Source organism: Phalangium opilio, unplaced genomic scaffold (assembly GCF_054372755.1).
Source record: "Phalangium opilio isolate 3A_F unplaced genomic scaffold, DU_Popi_V2 ptg000009l_1, whole genome shotgun sequence".
Taxonomy (NCBI): Eukaryota; Metazoa; Arthropoda; class Arachnida; order Opiliones; family Phalangiidae; genus Phalangium; species Phalangium opilio.
The window spans coordinates 2,676,919-2,699,126 of record NW_028324146.1 but is presented as its reverse complement, the minus strand read 5'-3'; the positions used below and the strand labels follow the sequence as shown (position 1 = coordinate 2,699,126).

At 37.1% G+C, this 22,208-nt stretch overlaps 2 protein-coding genes across 2 annotated transcripts; both read right to left on the bottom strand.

Moving 5' to 3' along the window:
• Nucleotides 1–4,724: 4,724 nt before the first annotated feature.
• Nucleotides 4,725–16,760, bottom strand: LOC149713151 (FMRFamide-activated amiloride-sensitive sodium channel-like). Its single transcript, XM_089849459.1, has 13 exons — nt 16,744–16,760; nt 16,613–16,701; nt 15,928–16,078; nt 14,641–14,826; nt 13,724–13,856; nt 12,428–12,615; nt 12,262–12,368; nt 11,117–11,277; nt 10,465–10,553; nt 8,455–8,605; nt 6,780–7,132; nt 5,583–5,658; nt 4,725–5,518 (listed from the first exon to the last, which is right to left on the bottom strand). Exons 1-13 carry the CDS (start codon nt 16,758–16,760, stop codon nt 5,384–5,386), a joined length of 1,836 nt encoding a protein of 611 aa, XP_089705585.1. The 3' UTR covers nt 4,725–5,383.
• Nucleotides 16,761–18,449: 1,689 nt separating this feature from the next.
• LOC149713150 (uncharacterized) lies at nt 18,450–20,339 on the bottom strand. Its single transcript, XM_089849455.1, has 3 exons — nt 20,216–20,339; nt 18,851–19,181; nt 18,450–18,724 (listed from the first exon to the last, which is right to left on the bottom strand). The coding sequence occupies exons 1-3, from the start codon at nt 20,249–20,251 to the stop codon at nt 18,450–18,452; spliced, it is 642 nt and encodes a 213-aa protein (XP_089705581.1). The 5' UTR covers nt 20,252–20,339.
• Between the last annotated feature and the right edge of the window lie 1,869 nt (nt 20,340–22,208).

Genomic DNA, 22,208 nt, shown 5'->3' with positions numbered 1-22,208 from the left:
CACAAACAAAAAGATATTTGGGTCCGTGTATGGTTTCTTGTATGAATCAAAGAGTCACGCGTAACGGAATAAAAAAATATGGATGGGAAGAAAACATACAAGAAATAAAATGGGAAGATGCTAAAATTAGTTTCTAGAGAAACAAGTTGGGAAACCAAAATAAACCTCTCCGAGCCGAGACAAATTTACTTTCTAAACACAAGTCCACCAGCCAATGAGAAAAACCGGAAATACATAGTTCAAATTGGCGAAATATTGCCAAGGTCTTTAGCAAAGGCTTAAGCGTTTAACAATTTCCTTTGTATCCTCAATAATTCTAATGAGGACCTAAAATGTATCACTGAAGGGTGTATTTAACTTTCGGCTCACTCTGAACCGTTAACACCTCCTATAAGAGGAGGCGAAACAAGGTCATTTCTAGTTTAAATCTAGGGTATCTTATTTCACAGACCCAATCGTTTCAATACTTGTGAATAGATGAAGAATTAACACCCATATTATCAAATGAATGTAAAAAATGCGATTACACAATATATATAAATGTAGTAAAGCTGAATTAAAAAGTAAACACCAAATTTCAAATGTTAATATCAAAAGATGTTTTTGGAATATTAAGATGAAACAGAGCTTTATAGCTACACAACTACTTAAAGAATCGTAATGCCGAAAAATATTTAAAATATTTCCATTTAATATTCTGCAAAAAGGAAATGTTATCGTTTTGTAAGAGATCTTATCATCCTACTCGTTTTATATTAACTTTGATGTGCGTGTAGTGTTTCGATTCGGATGCAATCTTCATTACTCGTTCTATATAAACTCTCACTTGTGTCATTACATAAAAATAAGTTTATCTTAAATAATTAATTAAATATAAATGATATTAATTATTTTAATCGCCAGTAAATAACTTTAAAAATAGTTAAATCGTTTAAAATAAAGTTGTTCCTATTATCTTTCGAAACTTTGCTAATATTGACGTTTAAAGTGAAGGGTACCCCTCTTGCCGCTTTCTTCAAATTTTGGGGTATATATACGATTCGTTTCCATTATAATAATAGATAAAAACGCATTCGCGTGAACCGATGGTGGAAGCCCTGCCATTGGGAAGCTAGACGTTTCTCGTAACCCTAGCCGATCGCCGCGTATATCTTAAAACCAAACGATAACGATGTGGAAGAAGCCGGAGTGGACAAAGGCCTGAAGATGGTGGTGCATAGAAGCTGGTGTCAATGTGGGATTGACGAAGAACAGAAGATGGTGGTGCTTAGAAGCTGGTGTCAATGTGGGATTGACGAAGAACAGAAGATGGTGGTGCTTAGAAGCTGGTGTCAATGTGGGATTGACGAAGAACAGAAGATGGTGGTGCTTACGAGCCCATAACTACAGGCTGGTGTCCATGTGGGATGGACAAAGACTAGCAGATTGTGGTCCTTAGAAGCCAGTTAGTAAAGACTGGTGTTGGAAGATGAATGGCCAAATTTCCGTGAACCGCGAACGCGTTCCGGAAATCGGGTATTTGTTTGCTCCGATTTGTAAACTGCGAACGCGGTCACGTGGGGTCTGACAGACAGACACACAGACAGACAGACACGGCCGGTGTAATACCTCTCCGTGACATACGTCACTCGGAGAGGTAAAAATGGCTTAAACGACCGTTTAAAGAAATTGGTTTTATAAAAAAACAAGGTGTTTAGACAAAGGCCAACTTGACATTGGGTATTATGATCTATTTGTACTTAATAGGTAAGGCAAACTGTAGGCAGAGAGAATTTATAATAGGGTAGCGGAAACTGAGGAATATTATGTAGCTCAAAAATCACGTGTTCAGCAAAACTGGCCAGGTCTATTTCCGGTAAAATGTTTTGTGGCCCCTCCCTCTAGGGTAGGTCTAGAATGTTGCGGGAGGGTCTAGGGGAGATGGGCACTACCATTTTAGGGAAATTGAAACGGCTGACTTAAAATAACTCCAAATGGCGCCAATCGCACTCGAAATCTCGAACCCTTATTGGGTAATTGTACAACCAATAGTGATTGAGGGCAAACTTTAAAATTAAAGCAGAGTCATGTGATCGGAAATTTACCTGGCCAGTTTTAGCGTCGCAGCCTACTTGTTTGAGCTACATTGTATTTAGCACTGTCAAGGGCAAGAGCTTCCACTCCCTATTATAAATTATCTCTGCTGTAGGGTTAAGAATTGTTCAAAACTTTAGATTGACATTGCCATTTCCCTATGTAACAGCCTCTATTTCTAAAAAAGCAGCCGCTTTATCGGAAACAGCGGTTCTGAACAACGCCGGTTTTTTCTGGAATCGCGATTGCTATTTCGGGAACTGCTGATACAACGTACACCAATCATAATATACCTGTATTTGAAATATCGCGGTAGCTCTTCCAGGACTTCCATTTTTAGCTTAGACCAATGCGTCGCAGCGATTTATGATAAAACGATGGTATAATTAAGTTGAAAAATGAATGAGATGATTAGTTTGAATCCGCTTCGTTAAAACACTAGTGTTTGTATGATGCGCCTTGACATGAGTAATAAATTTTTCGCATCGCAACGAAACCAGTTCAATTGAACTCATTCTTTCGTCACACATTATAATATAGCTCCTGCCGTTTTATTATTGATTTTTATAAAAAAAAATCTCGTGTACGACACAAAAGCGGAAATAAAGGAATATATTTTATGTGTATGCCATGAACAGAAACATATGATGTGTTTTACAATCAAAGCTTAAAGTTCATGTTTCCGACTAAGTTACATGACGTTATAAGACCCAACATTGGACGAAATAACGAAGGCTTATTATATAGAAGAATAAGTCTATGAGCTATTCTTAAAACCAAAAATCCTAGCACAACCTTTCTCTTACGAGATTTTCCTGTTGCTTAATTTTAAAAATAATCATGAAATTTGCTATACCAGGGATAGATTTAATTTGAGAAGAAAGGAATGGAGAACAGAGTTATGTGGGAGCGCGTCAAAGTCCCGGACCCTCTTCCACGGGACGGAGGGGGGGGGGGTATGAAAGAAGAGGCGGGTCATAGCGACAGAGGTAGAAAGAAATTACGTATTTTTCGCCGTTCCCGTCAGCAACGTTATCAATAAGATAATTTAAACTTTTCGCTACGTGTTGGAGGTAGGGCTCTAGTATACTGGGCTAAGAGTCGGACTGAAGTAAATACTAGCCGTTCTCAATTCCTACTTCTAAAATTAAATCTATCCCTGGTTATACCTTAAAAGAACGGCATTTACTAAATATAAAAGAAAAAAAAACCCAAAAAATTAAAATCGGTTATCACAAATTAACTAGCAATATTTAGTCTTAAAAGCGAGGGCTACTGTGCCGACAGACACCACTAAACCAAACCTCTCATACCCTTACCTGTGAGAATTCAACCTATCCCGCAGGGCTAAGAGGTTCGGTTTAGCAGACGCCACTAAATCAATGGCAGATGGCGTAGTAGTCCTCGTTTTTAAGACTGATTAAATGCTAATGGTTTTGTAATAAGAGATAATCTTTTTTTTTAAATATTTTTCCTTCTATATTTAGAAATGGGCCATTCTTTTAATGTGTAATGTTACGTTACCTGAACTTTTCCTTTAAATCTTCATCTTCATTTCTTACGTACTCTACTTTATTAGTTGATCCAATACGATATGGTTTTTACCATTACTTTTTCATTTTAATCCATTATTAACTCAAAACCCATAGGTAATGAAAAAAAATCCATTAAAATTAACGACATTGGAAGGAAAGTTTTCCAAGTGTGATAGAACAAGATTTTAGTCAATGTTGGTTCATGTTTTGGCATAAAGCAAATGAAGTTCAAATCCGTAACGTAAACTATAAAGCAGTTAGAGTTTATGAATAATTTTTGACTGAAAATTTTCCAGTTGAAAGCAAAAACATTCTGACCTACATATAAGTCCACATTTTTCTTGCATTAAGTTCCAGGGTTGTTGATTTTTTTCTGAATTTTTGAAAAAAAAATCAAAAAAATAGATTTCTTAAAATATTTCTTGGAATCTTAGAAAACATTTTTTAAAAATAAAAATAAATACTTGATTTTAATCAGAAGATTTAAAAAAAAATCCCTTGGTTTAAATCGAACAACCCTGGGCCATTAACTAGCCTGCGGAATAATTTAACATGATGTGTCTTTTATGAATATTTAAGGTGATACAATGTAATGCCTTTTTGAAATGATTAATTAGTTTCGCAAATAAACGAACATTTTTCTTTAATAATAAATAACGTTTGATACTCTATAGTCAAATATCAAAAGGAGGGCCGATGGCCATCGCAGCAAGGTTTTACTCGCTTTCTGGTGACGTAGTAATGGCTTTAAAGCACGGTTTTAAATCAGATGTACCTATTGATAAGTAAGAAAATTCCAGATTAGTCCACTTCAATCTTACTTTCAATGATTGACCATAATAATGAGATTATGTAAAGCTTTCGATAAGAAATTTTATATCGATCAAAAGTTAAAATAAGACATAAATGTAGCTAGGAAGTAATAAAACGCCAACCTTAATTCAAATTACCGCTGATGTCATTGGTAAAAAAAAAAATTTAATTAGTAACATGAACCGTTACAAGCATTGATGCCAGTATTGACATTTTCATGATTGATTTACATAACATATATAATAGATTTTAATAAAACTTTAAACTAGACTGATATGAAAGTACCCAACTACTACTGCGGTTTGAACCATAAGCTTATAAGGTATGTTCCATAAGTTTGTCGGTGGTTACAGAGCTTGTCATTAAGTGACATAGATGAAACGTCAAAGATTGTCGTAAAGCGACGCCTGGTTAGGCGCTGTCAAAGGCTTGGTAATGCAGACTAAGTACGAAGATGGACTGCGAAACCGAGTGTTGTCAATTCTTGCGTCGTTCCCAACTAGTTCTTAGTAAGTCTCTAGCATTATGAAGTATAGCTAGTGCCATACTAACGAAACATATTTCATGATTGAACGTAGGTAAGTTTTTAAAGCAGGGTTTCTTATTGCAACGTTTGTGAAAACAAATGATCTGGTATACAAAGGCGCTGTCAAAGGCTTAGTAATGCAGAATAAATAGGAAGATCGACTGCATGCAAAACCGAGTGTTGTCAATTCTCGCGTCGTTCCCCAACTAGTTCTCAGTAAGTCTCTAGCATTACGAAGTGTAGCTAGTGCCATACTTATGAAACTTATGATTGAACGTAGGTACGTTTTAAAGAAGAGTTTCTTATTGCAATATATGTGAAATAATGATCTGGTATGCCTAAAAATAGTGCAATGACCTTAGCTATGCAAGTGAGTTATTTCGACCAACTTATTTTCTACTTCACGCCCATTGTGGACGTATAACGATTATTCAAATTATTTGACCTTTTTTCTTCTTAAAATAAAATGAAGTAGCATAAGTGCGCTTTCGAAACATTCGAAAATTGCAATGAGTGACACTCCTAGCCATAATCCAAGTTGACCTCCCATTTGACTAAATAATTCAGAATCCTGCAATAAAATTCAGATATTTTTGAGAGTTTAGCGGGAAATACTTCTGAGATTTCAATTTTACCTGATACATCGGTAGTTGTTCGTAGGTAACACTTTCAAGGGTCTTGTAAAATATACGAACCTTGGCCCGATCACTTCTAATTTTTGAAAAGGTTTTGGAAAATTAAAAAGAAAAGAAAAGCATTCTGACATGGGCTACGTTCAGTAACCGTCAACGGTCTCAGCCCTGACCTCAATTTCGTACTTCATGTTTAGATTTCAATGAAATTTTACTGAAAGTTCATAAGCCATGAGATGTTGAATCTGCGCGATTGACGGTTCTTGAAATTTAAAATTTTTTCGATATAGTATTTAACTCTTAAACCTTTAGTTCGGCATTTTTTCATGGTTCGAAACCGTCAGTATTTTTACGTTTCATAGAGGAACTTATTTATTTATATTTTACTGTTTTGATGCTAAAAGGACATTACTACTTTTTTATGTATTTAATATGTATTCAAAACACGAAGACACTTTTATTGTTTTGGACATCTGTTTTTACTTTTAAAGCTATTGTGAATCCTCATTTGTTTTAAAGCCCAAGTTCAATCGTGTTTGTGAAAATATATAGTTAAATCACATTGGAGAGAATGAAGGATCTAAAAGCGCTATGTTCGAACCAATGAGAAAAGTGATAATCAAATTCGAAGCGTTACCACGTAGACTATTAAGGATGGGGAGTTTGGAAAATTCCGAAAAAAATACGTATTTATGGCCTTTAAATTGGGATTCGTTGCATGGGCTGCATAGAAACGCGGAACTTAAAAACTATCTCTTCATGCTTTAGAAAGCTCAATAAAGTCGAGGTTCAGGGTCGCCATTTTTGGGCGGGTTTTAGTTCAGATAAGTAGTTACTAGCGGGTTTGGACTGGACTCCCAGCGCCTGGCCTATTGGTTAGCTAGTGAGCTGGGATCCATTTTTTCGAATAAATGCTAAAAAATACGAACCAGCATATATAAACTTATTAAACAAGTTTTGTAAAGTGGCAACAACGCCAATTGACAAAGACTGAACAACGTATACTAAAAAACGTTTAATAACTTAACGTGTAGCCTTGCCAAAACAAACTCAATGAGCCGGGCTGTTCTCGTTTAGGGTTACTGAACGTAGTCATTATATCTACTGTACATTGTGAAAAAAGAGTAAAACTAAGTTCGCAATTAACCAAAAATATATGCCGGAACCTTTAACGTTAATGCAAAAATTGCCTCAATATACCTAAACTCCTCATTTTCCTTTGACGCCTCTCTTTGAACTCGAATACGATTCGATCTTCTTTTCCTTAGAAACTCCTGTTGAATGACTTGTAAATTTTCTTCGAATTGTTGAATAAAGGATGAATTTTCCACATTTGGACTTTGAAGGTCATCAATGTCACCAGCGTCTTCGTTAGTATCTCCTATGGGAACCCCTGCGTCGTCGTTAGTATCTCCTATGGGAACCCCTGCGTCTTCCTCGTCTTGATACTGGCTTTCATCTTCCCAGGGAAATCTCGAGCGTCCTCTGCTTGGATATGGCTCCAAAATAGAATCGTCTGTTGTAGTCGGTTCTTGTTCACTAGTGGCATCAACCTTCAATATGAAATAGACCATTCCATTAATTCGTACAGATACGCCACAAACATGAAAGGGGGGGGCAGGTTATTTTCCTCGTTCAAAGAAGCACCGCTAGAGGCAATGTGAGCAGGCTAACAACTGGCGATTGGTGGTAAGGAAATAATATTTGATATTTTGTATTGTATTTGTCTAAATGCATTTAATGAAATAGTCTATTGGGAATCGGTTTTCACTTAAATACAGGGTGTTTGTGAAAGGTCCATCAATAATGAAAGGGCGTATTTATTGGGCCATTTTGAGTCGAAAATGTTCTATGACATTTTTCCGTCCGGGCCACTGTTTTCAAGTTATGATTGGAGTAATTTACGGATGACCCCTTAAATTTAATTTAGAAATTGAAAGACAGCGCTAATTTAATGAAGGGGTCATCCCTATAATATTCAAATCATAACTCGAAAACCGTGGCTCGGACGGCTAAATGTCATAGAACATTTTCGACTCAAAATGGCCCAATAAATACGCCCTTTCATTATTGATGGACTTTTCACAAACACCCTGTATATCTAAAAGATCGTGACTTTCTAATCCACACCTAGCTCAAAACGATTCATATAGGAAGCTGACCAATATTCACAGAGACGTTACTTTTAAGCAGTGGGAAAAATTTCAAAACCTGCAACTATTTTAAAAAATGACGGTCAGAAATGTAGAAAACCTTACGGAATATTATTCGTGCGAGTTTACTTATTCCTCTAATATTTTGTATATTGGTTAACAATATCCTATAAACGGAGTTAAAGGATCTGTAAAAATATCAGCTCATCGTTGAATTTTTTTTTTGTTTATGAAAAAGTTGTCCGGGAAAATAGTGTTAAGGCACTTTCCTATTTTTGTGTTGTTCAGCCCCATCCGGCACGTGATACAACAGGGCCTATAACAATGCCTTTGCTATTGCTACGGTCGACGGTTCTAGCAAACGCAGTGGGGGTCTCGGACTCTCAGAAATAGGGACTGGGGAAACGTCCGAGTGGGGCGGCTCATAACCAATCACGAGCGAATTTAACCGAAATACCGAATGTGAGGAACTGCAATACAACAAGGAAATAATTCCTCTTCAGCTGCTGACGTCAATGATTGGGAGGAAGGGGCGGGGTTGGGTGGCTATTTCAAAATAAAAATAAAACATTCAACGGTTTGCCGCCGACAACTTAAGAGTCCCTATAATGGCTCTTAGGATTTTACATGCACCATCTTTTAGAACATCCGCAAACATTGCAATGCACCATTCTCGCTCCATGGAGATTCGGACATTTTCCTATATATATATACAAACTTACTGTACTAGTTGTAGTATATTTGAAGTCATAGCTGAAGTCAATATTTGGGTATGGTTCATCCTCGGTCTGCTTTATTTCCTGTAGTTTCTTTTTAATAACCTTATCTGATGGCCATACTGAGAAAGACGTCTCTGTTTCATAGTAGTTTTTTCTGTAATTAATATAGTTTCTTAGTAAATAAATGATTGATTTTTAGAAAAGTAAGAAAGATTTTTCCAATCCGCGGTTAACTTGATAAATGACAGCCAGAAATGTAACTCAAACCTTCCTTAGGAATAGCATTCGTAGTTTTTAACCAATTTTCTAAATATTAAGTATAAGCCTATCAGTATGCTCTCCGATTTGAAATGTTAATATCAAAAGATGTTCTTGGATAATTGAAATGAAACGGAACTTTATGGCTCCATAACTACAAAGAACATCGAAATTATGAATAATATTTCCCATATTCCCATATTTTACTTAATATTTTGAAAAACTTTTAAGGTTTTGTAAGCTATCTTTACATCGTTAAATACGTTTAAGTGCGTCGCGCCAGAAGTAGTATGAGACTAGAAGTAAAGTATGAAGCTCTAGCATTGGTAATTGATCCTGGCACTAGTGAACAAATTTGAGGATTTTATGCCGCTTCCATCGCGCCTACGCTAGAGAGAAAAAAATTGGTCGAGTTCCAAAAATATTTCCAATCCCCTTCCCCTCATCCTAAAGCCGTTTAACACGGACGCGAGTGCTTGAATCTAGTTCGGCCGTCTACCACCGCGAGCGTCTCACGTTTTGTAGGGAAAATTCAGAAACCGCTACCATAGGGCCAACCGTTGGTGTCTTATCGAGAATATTCACTTTCGCCAAGTGAAGAAGTTGGTTACTTCTGGTCGCACTTAAGTTGTCATTGTTGATTACCATTATTAAAAATCAACCGTCTTCCGTTATTGAGAGGATCACACTAAAACCATCTTTTTCGAACTATCCTAAATAAACTGCTCTACTCTATTTTCATAAACTTATCGTAGCAATGAATGGGTAATGAATGATTGGCGCTTAAGTGAGATAGATAACATAATGAAGTACAATTTATGTGAACTTCGAACGTGGTCCGGACTCCGGAAATTGCGAACACGTTTGCTCTGATTTACTATCCGCAAACGCGTTGACAGACACACAGAAACACATCCAATGTAATATCTCTCCGTGACATACGTCATTCGGAGAGATTAAAATCACGATCCTAAAAGTAACAAAAATTTCCTCTTCTTGCTATAGTAATGCAAAAAGAAAATATCCCAGGAAAACTTAACTCGAAATTAAACCCTGTTAATTGTTAATCTCTCTAGCCCAGCTTAGTTGTTTCATAGTAGACGCAACTATTTCTCATCAATTTCAGAAATTTACAGATCTGCAGATCAAAATTGGAGCACTTACACGCATGGCAATGGGCAGTCGCACAGCGTTCCACTTTCACTATTTTGTAGAGTTTCCTCAACATTTTCCAAACAGCAAACTGAAATACGGAGACATTGAAAATATTGATTGTTAGAAATTAAAACTAGGTAATAAATTAAAAGGCATACCATCTTTCTCACTTGTCAAATTGCATACTCTCATATTCCATTTGGACAAGCTTCTCAAAAAAGGGTTGGTGCAATTGCACATTTGAGTTGTCTGGTTTTGAAAACACGAGCGAAAGCAACTCTAGTCGAAATTATTTTAAATATTTTAAACAACTTGTTAACAAAGTGAAATAGATATAACAGAAAGTGATGCAGTAAGGTGTGATTCACTTTTCCTCTTTGTTAACAATGTTGCACTACGAAATCTACGAACATAACGAAGTTAAAATATTCTAACTGCTTCATTGCCCGAAAAGCCGAAATATTTTCGTGTCACGTAATATCATGGTAGAGCGCTGCTTGTTCGTTGTAAACATGATTCTGAACACTACCGAAGCATTTTATCCTACTCAGTGCCCCACTTTCTGTTATATTTATTTGCCATTGAAATTATTTGTCCAACATTACTTCTTGACTAAGAGAATCTCTATTGCTCGAAACGTAATCGAAGCACTTGTCTTTGTAAGGTGCGGGAAGTCTGCGTATAACCGTCTTTGAAACAATGAAGCAGTATAATTATTAAATGTTTAAAAACCAAACTTATGGCGATTTTAAATTAGGATTGCTGCAAGGGCACCCAGATTTACATGCGATATCGAAGTTCCAACAGACCCATTCGATGTAAGCAACCCACAGTATCGGGGCATACAAGGGGGGGAGGGCGTACTCTCATGATCCCCCAAGCCTTGAGCGCAGGTGCCAAAAAGCGAGATGGAACGCTAAGTTTTGGCCCAAGGTTGTCTTTATTTGGGCCAATTTCTCAAGTGTTGTCAGGGGTATGCTGGGCGAAACAACGTATTTAAAATGTCAGTTATCGCACCAAGAAGAGATTAGGCCTATATGTTACATATATGTTACGCGTCGAAAGAACCCGTTTGGGAGAGTCACTGACGCAGCCATTACGCCCTGGTCTATTGACGTTAAGAATTTAGATTGTCACATCTGGCGCCGCGATTTCTCTCTAGTCCCGACTTTTAAGAACAGTGACGAATGTGCGGTAACGTGAAAGTGGGTATCCTAATTTATACACTCTTGAGTCACGTGATTATACATACCTTTTTAGTCGCTATTAGAGTCTCGTAGCCAGGTGATATATTGAGACCATCCTCAGCTGGGATCGGAGTTTCTTGGTGGTCGTGTATGCTAATTCTCGCACCAACATTCTCTGTAATTCGAATATAGTTCTTTCTTTGGAAATTTAACTCCAAATGCAAGCCTGAAATTAAGTTGATTGCATAAAATGTTCTTCTATCATTATAAGTACAATAACATAAGTTTATAAGATCTGTTCCATAAGTACGACTACACTCAGTTTTGCAGTACATCTTCCTATTTAGAATGAAATAAGTCTTTTACAGCGCCTCACTAGGCGTCGCTTTACGAGAAACTATATAACGTTTCACCGACGTCACTTCGTGACAAGATCTCAGTAACCAGTGACAAACTTATGGAACATATCTTATAAACTTATGACTATAACAATAACTAGGACATTCAAACAGATATTTCAACGAAATTGTGTTTTCGAGTAAAACATGACTTCCTCCAGGAATACATAGATTTCTTCTACTTTGAATCTTTAAGCGCTCATAGACCACATACTAACATCTGGTTGAAGGTAAGGGGAAGGGCTTAAAACTTCATAAAACCGGCAGCTCATCCTTCCTGACTTCTCATTAGTTATTCGATATCACGTGAGTTCTAAGTTTAAATAAATAATTCCTGGCGTCATGTAGACGGTTTGAACACATCCTCTTTCATTCAAGCAGAAAGGCTCAGATAATGGCCTGATAAAGATTCTAAGTTGAAAAAATCTATTTATTTCGCCTTCCACACACCACTTTTTTTGTCCTTGGTGACGGAGAAACATAGACCATTCTATTAAATACTTGCCGAGAAACCAACGCCCAGGGAGGGGCCGACACATTAATAGAGTTCCCTCGCGCCAAGAGGCAACAGCAGATGGAGCTCGCGTTCGCTACACACGAGAAGCTAGTCGGTGCTTCTTGGCGCGAGTGAACTAGCCTAATATGGCGGCCCGGCTCCTGTGTTGTTTGCTTTTCCTATGGCATTAAAGGTATGGTCTATCGGTATAAACACGAAGCATTAATATATTTTTGTACAGTTGAGAACAAACTTTCCTTAAGATTTCAAGTGTCGTAATTATTTGTTATAATCTTAAATATACTAGTTATTATACCAGACTCTATTCCTACTGATTGTGTGGTTAAGGCTTTCACACCGCTTTGTTTACCGTTGAACGTAAAACAATTGCCAAGAGTTAGACTTGGAAATGAAGTAAAATTTCTGAAATTTACATTCTATAAGAAATATTTCCACAATAGATGTGTTTATTTTAAATTTACTTTTCGGAGCATGGATCACCGTTAAACGAGCATTTTGTGATGAAATCCGTGAACTGGTGACCAACTTCTCTTCGTAACTTGTCCGAAAGTTCCGCATACCCTGATAACAGTCTCAATGTACTTGCTTTCTTCTTTTGTAAGAAATTTTTAATCTTAAAGTCGGCACATCGAACAAAGCTCTTCATACCCTGCAATGTACAAATCAAAAGTCAACATTCAAAAACCAAGACCGTTTTTACGTGTGCAATGTAATCTATATGTATAGAAATAAAGGAAGGTGCATTGTAAATTTTGTTGCATACGCTCAATAAACCGGCAACACCGGTTTCCTTCGCTGCGCTTTTTAACAACTAAACCTTTTTTCGGTATTACCAGAAGTTAATGACTTCTTATCCTGGGAAGTATTGGACACGAAGGCTTTATATAGTATCCATCCCTGCTAGTCAAAATTGCCTATGGCAATCGTAAAAGAGGGTCGAAAGTTTCCTCCCCTCTAGGAAAACGATCTAATCTACTGAAACGCCGAGAGGCTGTGGCACTCAAACTGTTTGGCGTGTTCAAAACTTCTTCAGCGCCAATCGTTGAAAAGCCGTCTGTCTAGAACTCTATCAAAATTCATTACAATCCGTGGGCCTAGGACCCCACACTAGTTTGACCGAAATTTCTAGCAAACTCTGTTAAACCAGCTGTTCTTGTCACCGTTTCTGATTCGTTACCTCAAACCACAGGACACACCCTAAAGTTTCGTTTCTTGCCCGCTGCTGGCGCGCAAATCAGCCTGCCAGCTCAAAATGAGAGAAGCGCCGTAGGTGGCGCGGTGATCGGACCTAATAATAAGTTGGCTAACAGAGATGGTTCCGGATATGGTTCCAATACTTCCCAGGATAAGAAGTCATAAACTTCTGGTATTACGTTGGTTTATCAGAGAACAGGGAAGCTGCGATATTTAATGCATGACGGCATCGTGATCCGTATTAGTCTTAACAAAATAGATTCTCTGAAAGAAGCGATTAAAGCTAAAGTACAGCTGGTGAAAGTGACCACCGATCGACACCGCGATGCATTTAATTTCTGGAAGATCTACAAAAGTAACAACGAAAATTCATGCCAAATCAACTTCTGAATACTAATACGTTTTGCATTTACTATTTACATGTGTACTAGAAAAAAATCTATCTAACTATTCATATCAGAGAGATGGAAAATAAGGTAACGTAATGCTAATCGTTGATTGGTCGACCAAAAAGAAGAAAAAAGTTCCTTTCTGATCGCGCTAAATTTGATACTTTTAATTACCGTTTGCGTTACTCCGGTTTTATCCGCAAAGGGTAAAATTGTTCTCGTTTGCACTTCCGAAATCTCGTAGCAAAGACTGGGTTTCGGCATTTTGAACGTAGAGCACAGCGCGATTAGTCTTTCCTGATGAGCTCTGAACAGAAAAATTAAATATTACTTTCTATTAAGAATTTAAGACCTTTGTTATGATAGGATATTTTCAATACAAAATCAGTTTGAGAAGTAGTTTTAAATTCAAGAACCGTATTGTTCCGAAACAAATAAGTAAAGTAGGAATATACTATAAGAAAGCATAACAAGCGAGATTTTACGCTTCTACTTTTACGCCGGTGTTAGTGGACAAGTAAGCCCCACCCCTTTCATGTCCGCCATTGCTATGCGCTTTCCCATTGGATCCTGTGAGGATAAGTCATGCAGACGCGAATGACGTATTCCGACTAAGGAAAAAAAGTTAAAAAACCTCGAGCAAAGTAAACAGAAAATGGAGGCTGCCCGTCTGTTAACCAATAAGAATGACTTTCTAGTAGAGTTTTTATAACTACTATCCAATTTTCAGAGTTAAAGGCCTCCGAATAGCAGGTTCGACTATTTATCGAGCCTTGGTTTTATACTCGAAACTTTTTTAAGTCTCAGAAAATCTCTTATCGAGTATCGAGTCGAGCACTCGAGTCTTGGCACAGCACTATATATCCCCTTGAATAGGACGTAGCTCCAAATAACTCATTGAGGGTGAACTAGGATTGGGCTTACATAATAATCTGAAGTCTAGCTCTTGATTGGTTGACACATTAAGACGAAAAAGAGGGGCAAATACGAAAGGATCAATTCTAGCTGGTTTAGAAAGATGATAATCATTTCTAATGCTACTATCTATATATACATTTCTGCTACTAATAATTGAAAAAATATTTACTGGCCTGTTTAAGGTACAAATGGTGACAGCTGGAAATTCTGCTATCCACTTATTTTCAACGTTTAGATTAACGACCACCGGATAGGAGAAGTAACTTGTGAGAAAACTATTGCACTGTATGACGCATCCCACAACTCCTAGAATCAATACTGCAGACCAAACACCGCGATGGATCCAGTTGGATTCCGTCCTAAACACAAAAAGTCCACCTTAATTATTTATTTTCGGTTTATTAACGCTGTCTCGTTCACATCGCTAGGAAAGTAATAATTAAACTTTGATTAAACTATACAAGAAAATTCTTTAAAGGAGCAAATAGTATTTAGTTAGTACACTAGCTGATACCCGCGGCGTCACTAGCGTGTAATAAGAACTTCCATCAAAATGTTGTAAAGAATGGGTAGATTTTACTGATGACTAATATTTTTTTAGCACCGTAGCACACTAGGAGCGAAGGCACTCCGCGTTGTCCGTCAGCCCGTCGGGACATTTTTTACTACTTTTCACGCGAACATTATTCCATAAAGAAGGGTTTTTAAATTTCTGGCCGCCGTTTAAACAGATAGCAAGAAATCGAACCCAAAAGACCATTCAGCCCGTCTATAGGTTAAAGGAAAGTGTAATAAATATTTATGATATCGGTTGAAATGCGCGGATTTGTTGCATAGAGAAGATTTCTGGGCGCCATTTTTTGAGATGGCAACGGATCTTTCTACTACTTATGAGTAACGTTCCTGCAAGTTTTCAGTGCTCTAGGGCAAGCGGTCTGTGCTGGGCTCTGATTATCAGTTAGTCTGTCAGTCAGTCAGGACTTTGATTTATACAGATATAGATATATTAAATTTTAAGTAAACTGTCTATACCGAAAATAATTAGCTAGTAAATTCCAGCATTTTCAGCATGCATTTCTATATAGAAGAAATAACTAATCTTATTTATAACCAAACAGAAAGGATTACATTTTAACTTAATTAAAGCTTTTAGCGAAGTAACATACCCACAAGAAGTATGAATTATCAATTATAGATGTAAGTGTTGGTGCGGTTCCCATTTAACTAGATTTTTCCCAACCGACTTGCTTATTTCATAATAGGTGCGTAAAAGCAACTCTGGTATGGCAGAGTCAATAATTTGTAATTACAATTTCCTGAAACTAGCGTATGTTTCTGTTTTCACTCAAAACACCTAATTACAACATATTACTTGAGAAATTTAGTATTACGACAATGTTGAAATGTCATACTAATGGTTATTACGTTATTTACAGCCCCTAATGGGAACATTTCCTTACCCTATGCGGGAAACGCCATTAACAGAAGACTTTTGTAATAGTTGTTTAAGAAAGCTCCGAATATCCGTGGGTTCGTCTTCAGGAGCTTCAACGATGGTTGGTAGAGCGCCATCACGTATTTCCGGTTTTTCAATCGAATATACACTCATTTCTTTTGATTAAATGTACCATGCAGGAACAACCAGCGCCAAGAGAGTAGATAGATTGTGATGTCGATGGAACTCTCAAAGCTTTTCTCAGTTTAAAAATCCGACTTCCTAAAAATTAATATTTAAAACACTTCCATACTATGATGAACTTTCCAAGCCGAAAATGTTTAAGAAATTGCAGAATTGCACTAGTCCTGCACTTACAAAAATATATTAAAACGTAGGAACTATTTCAATTCGAATCCACCTTCGATGAGGTCGGTTTTCGAATGATAATGTTTTCGATCATAAAAATGTATAAAATTATCACGTTATGGAAGAAAACCGCAAGTTAATGAAAATCTATGCAAGGACTTTGAAAATTGTAAAAGGACGAGCAAAGAAATACCATTTTGCAGCCCGCGTATAGTGATATTAGTGGAATATATTTCATTTTTTCCCTCACAGATATTCATTTACGTCACCCCAGCACTAGAGTGAAATTTAAATCAGAAAAAATACATATCCTTAATTTCGTCCCCCCCTCGCGCCCTTACCTTTAATCTCCCCTGGTTCGTTCATGCCATGTTGATGTGCGACAAAGTCCCAGTTTTTCTGCCCCTTTGGAGTGTATAAGATCCATGATCTAGGACACCCGAAAAAAAAATTAGTTATAGGGTTTATTTACGTAATGACTATCCTCATTGGGAATTTAAACTATATCAGGGTAAACATTTTTGTTAATGAGCGAAACTAGTGAAACCCTATTCAATTATCCTAATGTATTACATACATCCCCTGGCGACATATTTTACCACGGATTCTATTCGTAGCTTTCCATTCCAAAATTAGAGCGCGGAGATGTATTGTAGAAGAAGTAGAGAGACGGGCCTAGACATTAGCGTACTAGTGTGACCACACATCATTTTCGCGCATACAGAGCCTATGGAAACAATCTCTGACGTCATTTCTCTATTCTCTTAGACAACACGTGTTTTAACTTTAAAAGAAGGCGTGGTTTTCATCTTTTCTGGCTTTATTTATTTATATTTTCCATATCATACTTAATATAAATAGAAATAATAGTAAAGAAAGATGTAAAATTAAATAAGATTTGCCAACGCTTGAGAAACTCCGGTTATTCAAACTCCATACTCCTCCTCAACGTCTTTAGTACGCGGCCATCTTTCTTGTTTACAGGGGCTCGTCTAGCTTTAGAGGGAGGGTCAATATGCATACCCCTTTTTATGGATAAATAAGGTCTAGCTTATTTTAGTAGAGGGGAAGCTATGAGTCTCTACTCCTTCTTCAATACACCTCCGTGATTAGAGCGCCCAAAGTAATCAGAGAAATAAGTAGTATTAGAAGAACCTGCCTTTTTACAAGCATTACACGGATGCTATGGGCTTTTTGCTTTTCTCTGTTGCGATATCTTACTTAGAAATAGACAGGAAATACTATCAACACTTGCTTCTCTTCCCGTGTTATTTAAACTGAGTGACTGTTTGATATACAAATATAGCGAATATCTTAGATTTTCGTCATTTTTAATGTTGTTGATAAAATCCGCTCTAATATTAAGAAAAAAATTTAAAAATTATTTTAGTTGGGGATGTTATGTTTTGAATTACTGCAAGAAAATACAATCAAAACCACGTAATTACATTTTGTTCTTGCAAAAACCATCTCAGTGGATGAATGATTCTCGTTTAAGTATACGTTCATGAGTTCTTTATTTATATATTTTTATATTTTCTAAATTAATTACAAGCGGGTATCCACTTTATCAGAAGTAAGATGAGACTAGAAGTAAAGAGCTCTAGCATTGGTAGTAGATCCTGGCACTAGTGAACAAATTTGAGGATTTTATGCCGCTTCCGTCGCGCCTACACCAAAAAGAAAAAATTGGTCGAGTTCCAAAATAATTTCCTACCCCTTCCCCTCAACCTAAAGCCGTGGAACACGGGCGCGGGTGCTTGAATCTAGTTCGGCCGTCTACCGCCTCGAGCGTCTCACGTTTTGGAGGGAAAACTCAGAAACCGCTACCAGAGGGCCAACAGTTGGTATCTCATCAAGAATATTCACTTTAGCCAAGTGAAGAATTTGGTTAGCTCAGTACTTCTAGTCTCATCTCACTTCTGACTTTATCAATCTCCTTATCTCGTCTATTGATATTGGTTTTTGGGAATTGTTTGAAGTGTCACCAACGTGAAATTAAAATTCTGTGACAGCCCTTTCTATTTAGTCGGTACCAAGCCATGACACTTCAACTATAGTCTTTCTACGACAAGCTCTTAGCAACCAGTGTAAGACTTATGGAACATATCTTATAACCTAATAGTTTGTTCAAAGCGAGTTAAAATCAGCCAATTTTTGTTTCCACTTTTTATTTATTTAATCCCATAATCCACCACCTCCCCCCAAATTCCATCCACCACTTTGGCTAAATGACCGCCATCCACCGCCTCCGCCGCCAGAGGGCCAGCCACGTCTTCTTCCACATCCTTTATGTCCTCCATTATTGCCACCGTCTCCCGATATTGCAATAAAAGCTGGGATGACTGCCTTGGCATTACTCTGTACATTTTGACCTCGGTGACCGCTTCCAAGGTTACCACCAGTACCACTATTTTGCCAGCCTCCACTGTTACCGACTCCTCCTCCACCTCCTGCAACATACGATAAAATTTTACCACCCTTTTACAGACAATTTCTCAAAAGGTGACACTTAATTAGTTTTCTCTTGAATGCGGCATACCCGAACTGAAGTATAAAAAATTTGGTTGATTGCTTACCTTTAACTCTTATGGGAATGGGCAAGTAGACGATCTTGAATTGACCGTTTCCCTGACCGCTTTGTTGGCCACCTCCACCGTTAGACCAACCACCGCCTTGTTGACCACCACCACCTTTAGACCAGCCACCACCTTGTTGACCACCTCCACCTTTAGACCATCCACCGCCTTGCTGACCACCTCCTGCTCCACCTTTAGACCATCCACCGCCTTGCTGACCACCTCCTGCTCCACCTTTAGACCAACCACCACCTTGCTGACCACCTGAAGCCCAAGGTCCTGTTGATAGGGACGACTGCACTACGAGTGCAACAACACTTAATAAAAGCCACTGAAAGAAATAAATCACTGTTTGTTTCAATCCAAAAAAAAATATGTGATTGTAATTGGTATTGTCGAGCTCAGGAGCATTTAACATATAATCAGTTTTAAAAAATAAAATATCAATCGAGGACCGAATGACTTAACGTTATCAATGCATATGGCTGCACCTTTGACTGTACCAAAGAAATTAATCGTAATCCTTAAAAGTTCTACCTTTGACAGTGCTAAAATGATTACGCGTAATCCGAAACCGGTTTACAGGAAATCTAAAAGTAGTTAGCCCCTTGATAACAATAGTTTGAAAATAAAATACAATTTTCAAACCTAACTCGAACTTAATTTACAATTAAATTAAATATCGTAAATAATCTAATTTTCGCGCATTTTTGCTTAACTAATTATTCCATAAAAAGGCTGATTATTTTAATTAAATCTGTCAATAGTCAGTTGCATCCTTCGCTAGTTCAAGAAGGAAAGAGACTAGGCATGGATTTTATAAATCGTACAGGAAAAACGAAAATTGGGTAATTTGTTGATACGAAAACCGCGGTATACAAGAAGGGTGGGACATAAATGAGAGCCTTAATTTTTCTGGTATATCAAAGTCCCCAAAAGATCCCAAGCACTGTATATAAGTTGACGAGCGGTGGTAGGAAATGAGATCGATTCCACTAAGGTTACAGTGTGCTGGCTACACAATTACTTTTTGCTTTGGTCCTCATTTGAATTACGATATGTTATGACAGATGTCGCTATACGGGTAACAATTTATCGATTACTATCGCGATACTGCTCGATAATTCACATTTTAAAGTGCGGCTGAACATAGCTGTTACACTTATAGCGTTTTCCTTGGTGTCCTCGCGGAGCGCTCCCAAGGAGCAATAAAAATGGTAGTAGTAGTTTCCAGCTTCGTTAAAGACTGTTTTTGAAGAATAGGATCTCCTAGTTTTATTCCTCCATGGGAGCGCTCCGCGAGGACCCAAAGGAAAACGCTATTAATTGAGGCAAAGGCAGGATAGCGAGTGTGTTAGTACTTACCGTTTCCATGTCTACTGTAGTTTTGACGTCCTTCATGTTCCGGCACGGTACTTTTATACACTTCTAAGAATCTCGTTTATTTAATTTTGGCGGTTGTTTCTACTCCGTACCACACCGGTTCAATCTACCATCTAAACAATAAGCTAAATAAGGATTAGAGGTAGAACCACTTTTAACGAGCTTCCTATTCTTTAGGAATTAGGAAAGAGAAAAGCAGAGAATGTTGGCCTTTTATTATCTTGTTGCCATATATAGATCGTACCAGGGTTTAAACTTTGGTGAAGACAATTTTGCTTAAAAACAAGTTGGGAAAGCAAATTTTTACCTCTCCAATATGGAATTTTTCTCTTGATTAAAAAGCAACTGCAGGCGTTTATATTAAAATTCTTAATTATTCAATCTTATACAAAATTCTATTCATAACACGGTTGGCGTGCAAACACTATCATCTCGTTATACGTAAACATTATTCTAATGCAGTTTTCCATGGATGCTATCAATTGTGCCACCACGGAGACAAAGATTTGTGTCTATGTGGTATAGACGAAAGGCTAGTACAAAATGCTGTTTTTAGAAGCAAATAAGTATACATCGGTGTCTGTGTGGTAGAGACGAAACGTAAGTGGGTGGATCAATTAGTGGATTACTAGACGAAAGGGAAATAATGGAACTCTAAAGGTTGGTATACTTAAAATAAAAGACAACATAATGAAATACAATGCTCCAAATTTCTGTGTGCTGTGAATGCGGTTTGAAAATTACGAACACGTGTGCTCCGAATTGAAAACTGCACACGCGGTCCCCTGGGATGTTTGAACAGACGCACCGACGAACATGTAAAGGACAGAACCTCTCAGTGATATTCGTCGCTAGAAGAAGTGATGAAATGTCAATGCTAAAAGTAAGTTTTTAATTCTGAAGTGTGTTTAAGCTATTACTATTAGTAACATAACAAGAATTAGTATGGCATCAAAAATATAAGTTAACTTATTTGCATTTCCGATGTGATTTCCGCCAAGCAACGTCTAATTTGTCATTAATTCTTTGACCCTGACTGTACCAGATAGGAAAGATCCAATGAAATAGAATGATTTTATAGTTTAGAAGAACTTGCCCACTCAATTTTCACGCAAATTACCCATCAATAGCATGGAAGCAAATATCTAACATCTAACCTACGCCTTTTTCATATTTTAACTTAGCCCAACAACAAAAGGATTGTTTTTAACAATGAATAGGAAGATTATTCGAACTTAAAATCTGTTAGAATTCGTTTTTCTCTTTATCCCTTAACTACCGTGTGGGGCGCTATTTATGGTCGATTATTTATAACCTAATTTTTAAACCAATTATTCACACTCAATAATTTGTGCAAAAAACGTGGAACAAAGTATAACTAAACGCTAACCAGACTAACATTTGTGCAAAGTTCAAATATAATTCCGCAATATTTTTTAGGGAAATGCAAAGTCATACGCAGTAAATTTTGAAGAATATCTGCGTATAATACTGAACACATATAATATTAAGTGAGTTTTTATTGCTCAAAATGTTATTCAAGCAATTGAACAATATTTAAAAGTCTGGATATTTGGCGCTTTATATGCAATGTTTTTGCAATAAAATTGTACCCGGTCGTTGGACTAAACACCAACTCTTACCGGTTCTAAATATATTCAACATTATTGTACATATCATGTGGAATATAATCAATATGTTTACTCTATATAATTTTACTGTTTTCGAAATATTGGGCATTCAACATCATGATGGATTTTGATTTGCACAATTAGTGAAAAGTCCTTGGGATAATTTTACAGGTTATGAATTTCATAGAAGTCTCACACTGGATATGTGCAAAACAAGGAGGACATAACGTTTAAAGATATGAAGTAGCGAACTTAAAAACAATATCGATCACAAACTTAAACAAGTGACTCATCTCTACAAGTAGGTTGCTTGATATTAAATTCATAATTATGATCATAAAACT

What these genes read in the sequence shown, in the direction of transcription:
- LOC149713151 (XM_089849459.1), bottom strand. An exon ending in GGTGATCCATGCTCCGAAAA is followed by an intron (nt 12,369 to 12,427) that starts GTAAATTTAAAA and finishes TGTAAATTTCAG; the next exon opens with AAATTTTACTTCATTTCCAA. An exon ending in ATCAGTAGGAATAGAGTCTG is followed by an intron (nt 11,278 to 12,261) that starts GTATAATAACTA and finishes ACTTAATTTCAG; the next exon opens with GCTTGCATTTGGAGTTAAAT.
- LOC149713150 (XM_089849455.1), bottom strand. Translation starts at nt 20,251, where the DNA reads ATGAAGGACGTCAAAACTACAGTAGACATGGAAACG. An exon ending in CTACAGTAGACATGGAAACG is followed by an intron (nt 19,182 to 20,215) that starts GTAAGTACTAAC and finishes TATTTCTTTCAG; the next exon opens with TGGCTTTTATTAAGTGTTGT. An exon ending in CATTCCCATAAGAGTTAAAG is followed by an intron (nt 18,725 to 18,850) that starts GTAAGCAATCAA and finishes CGTATGTTGCAG; the next exon opens with GAGGTGGAGGAGGAGTCGGT.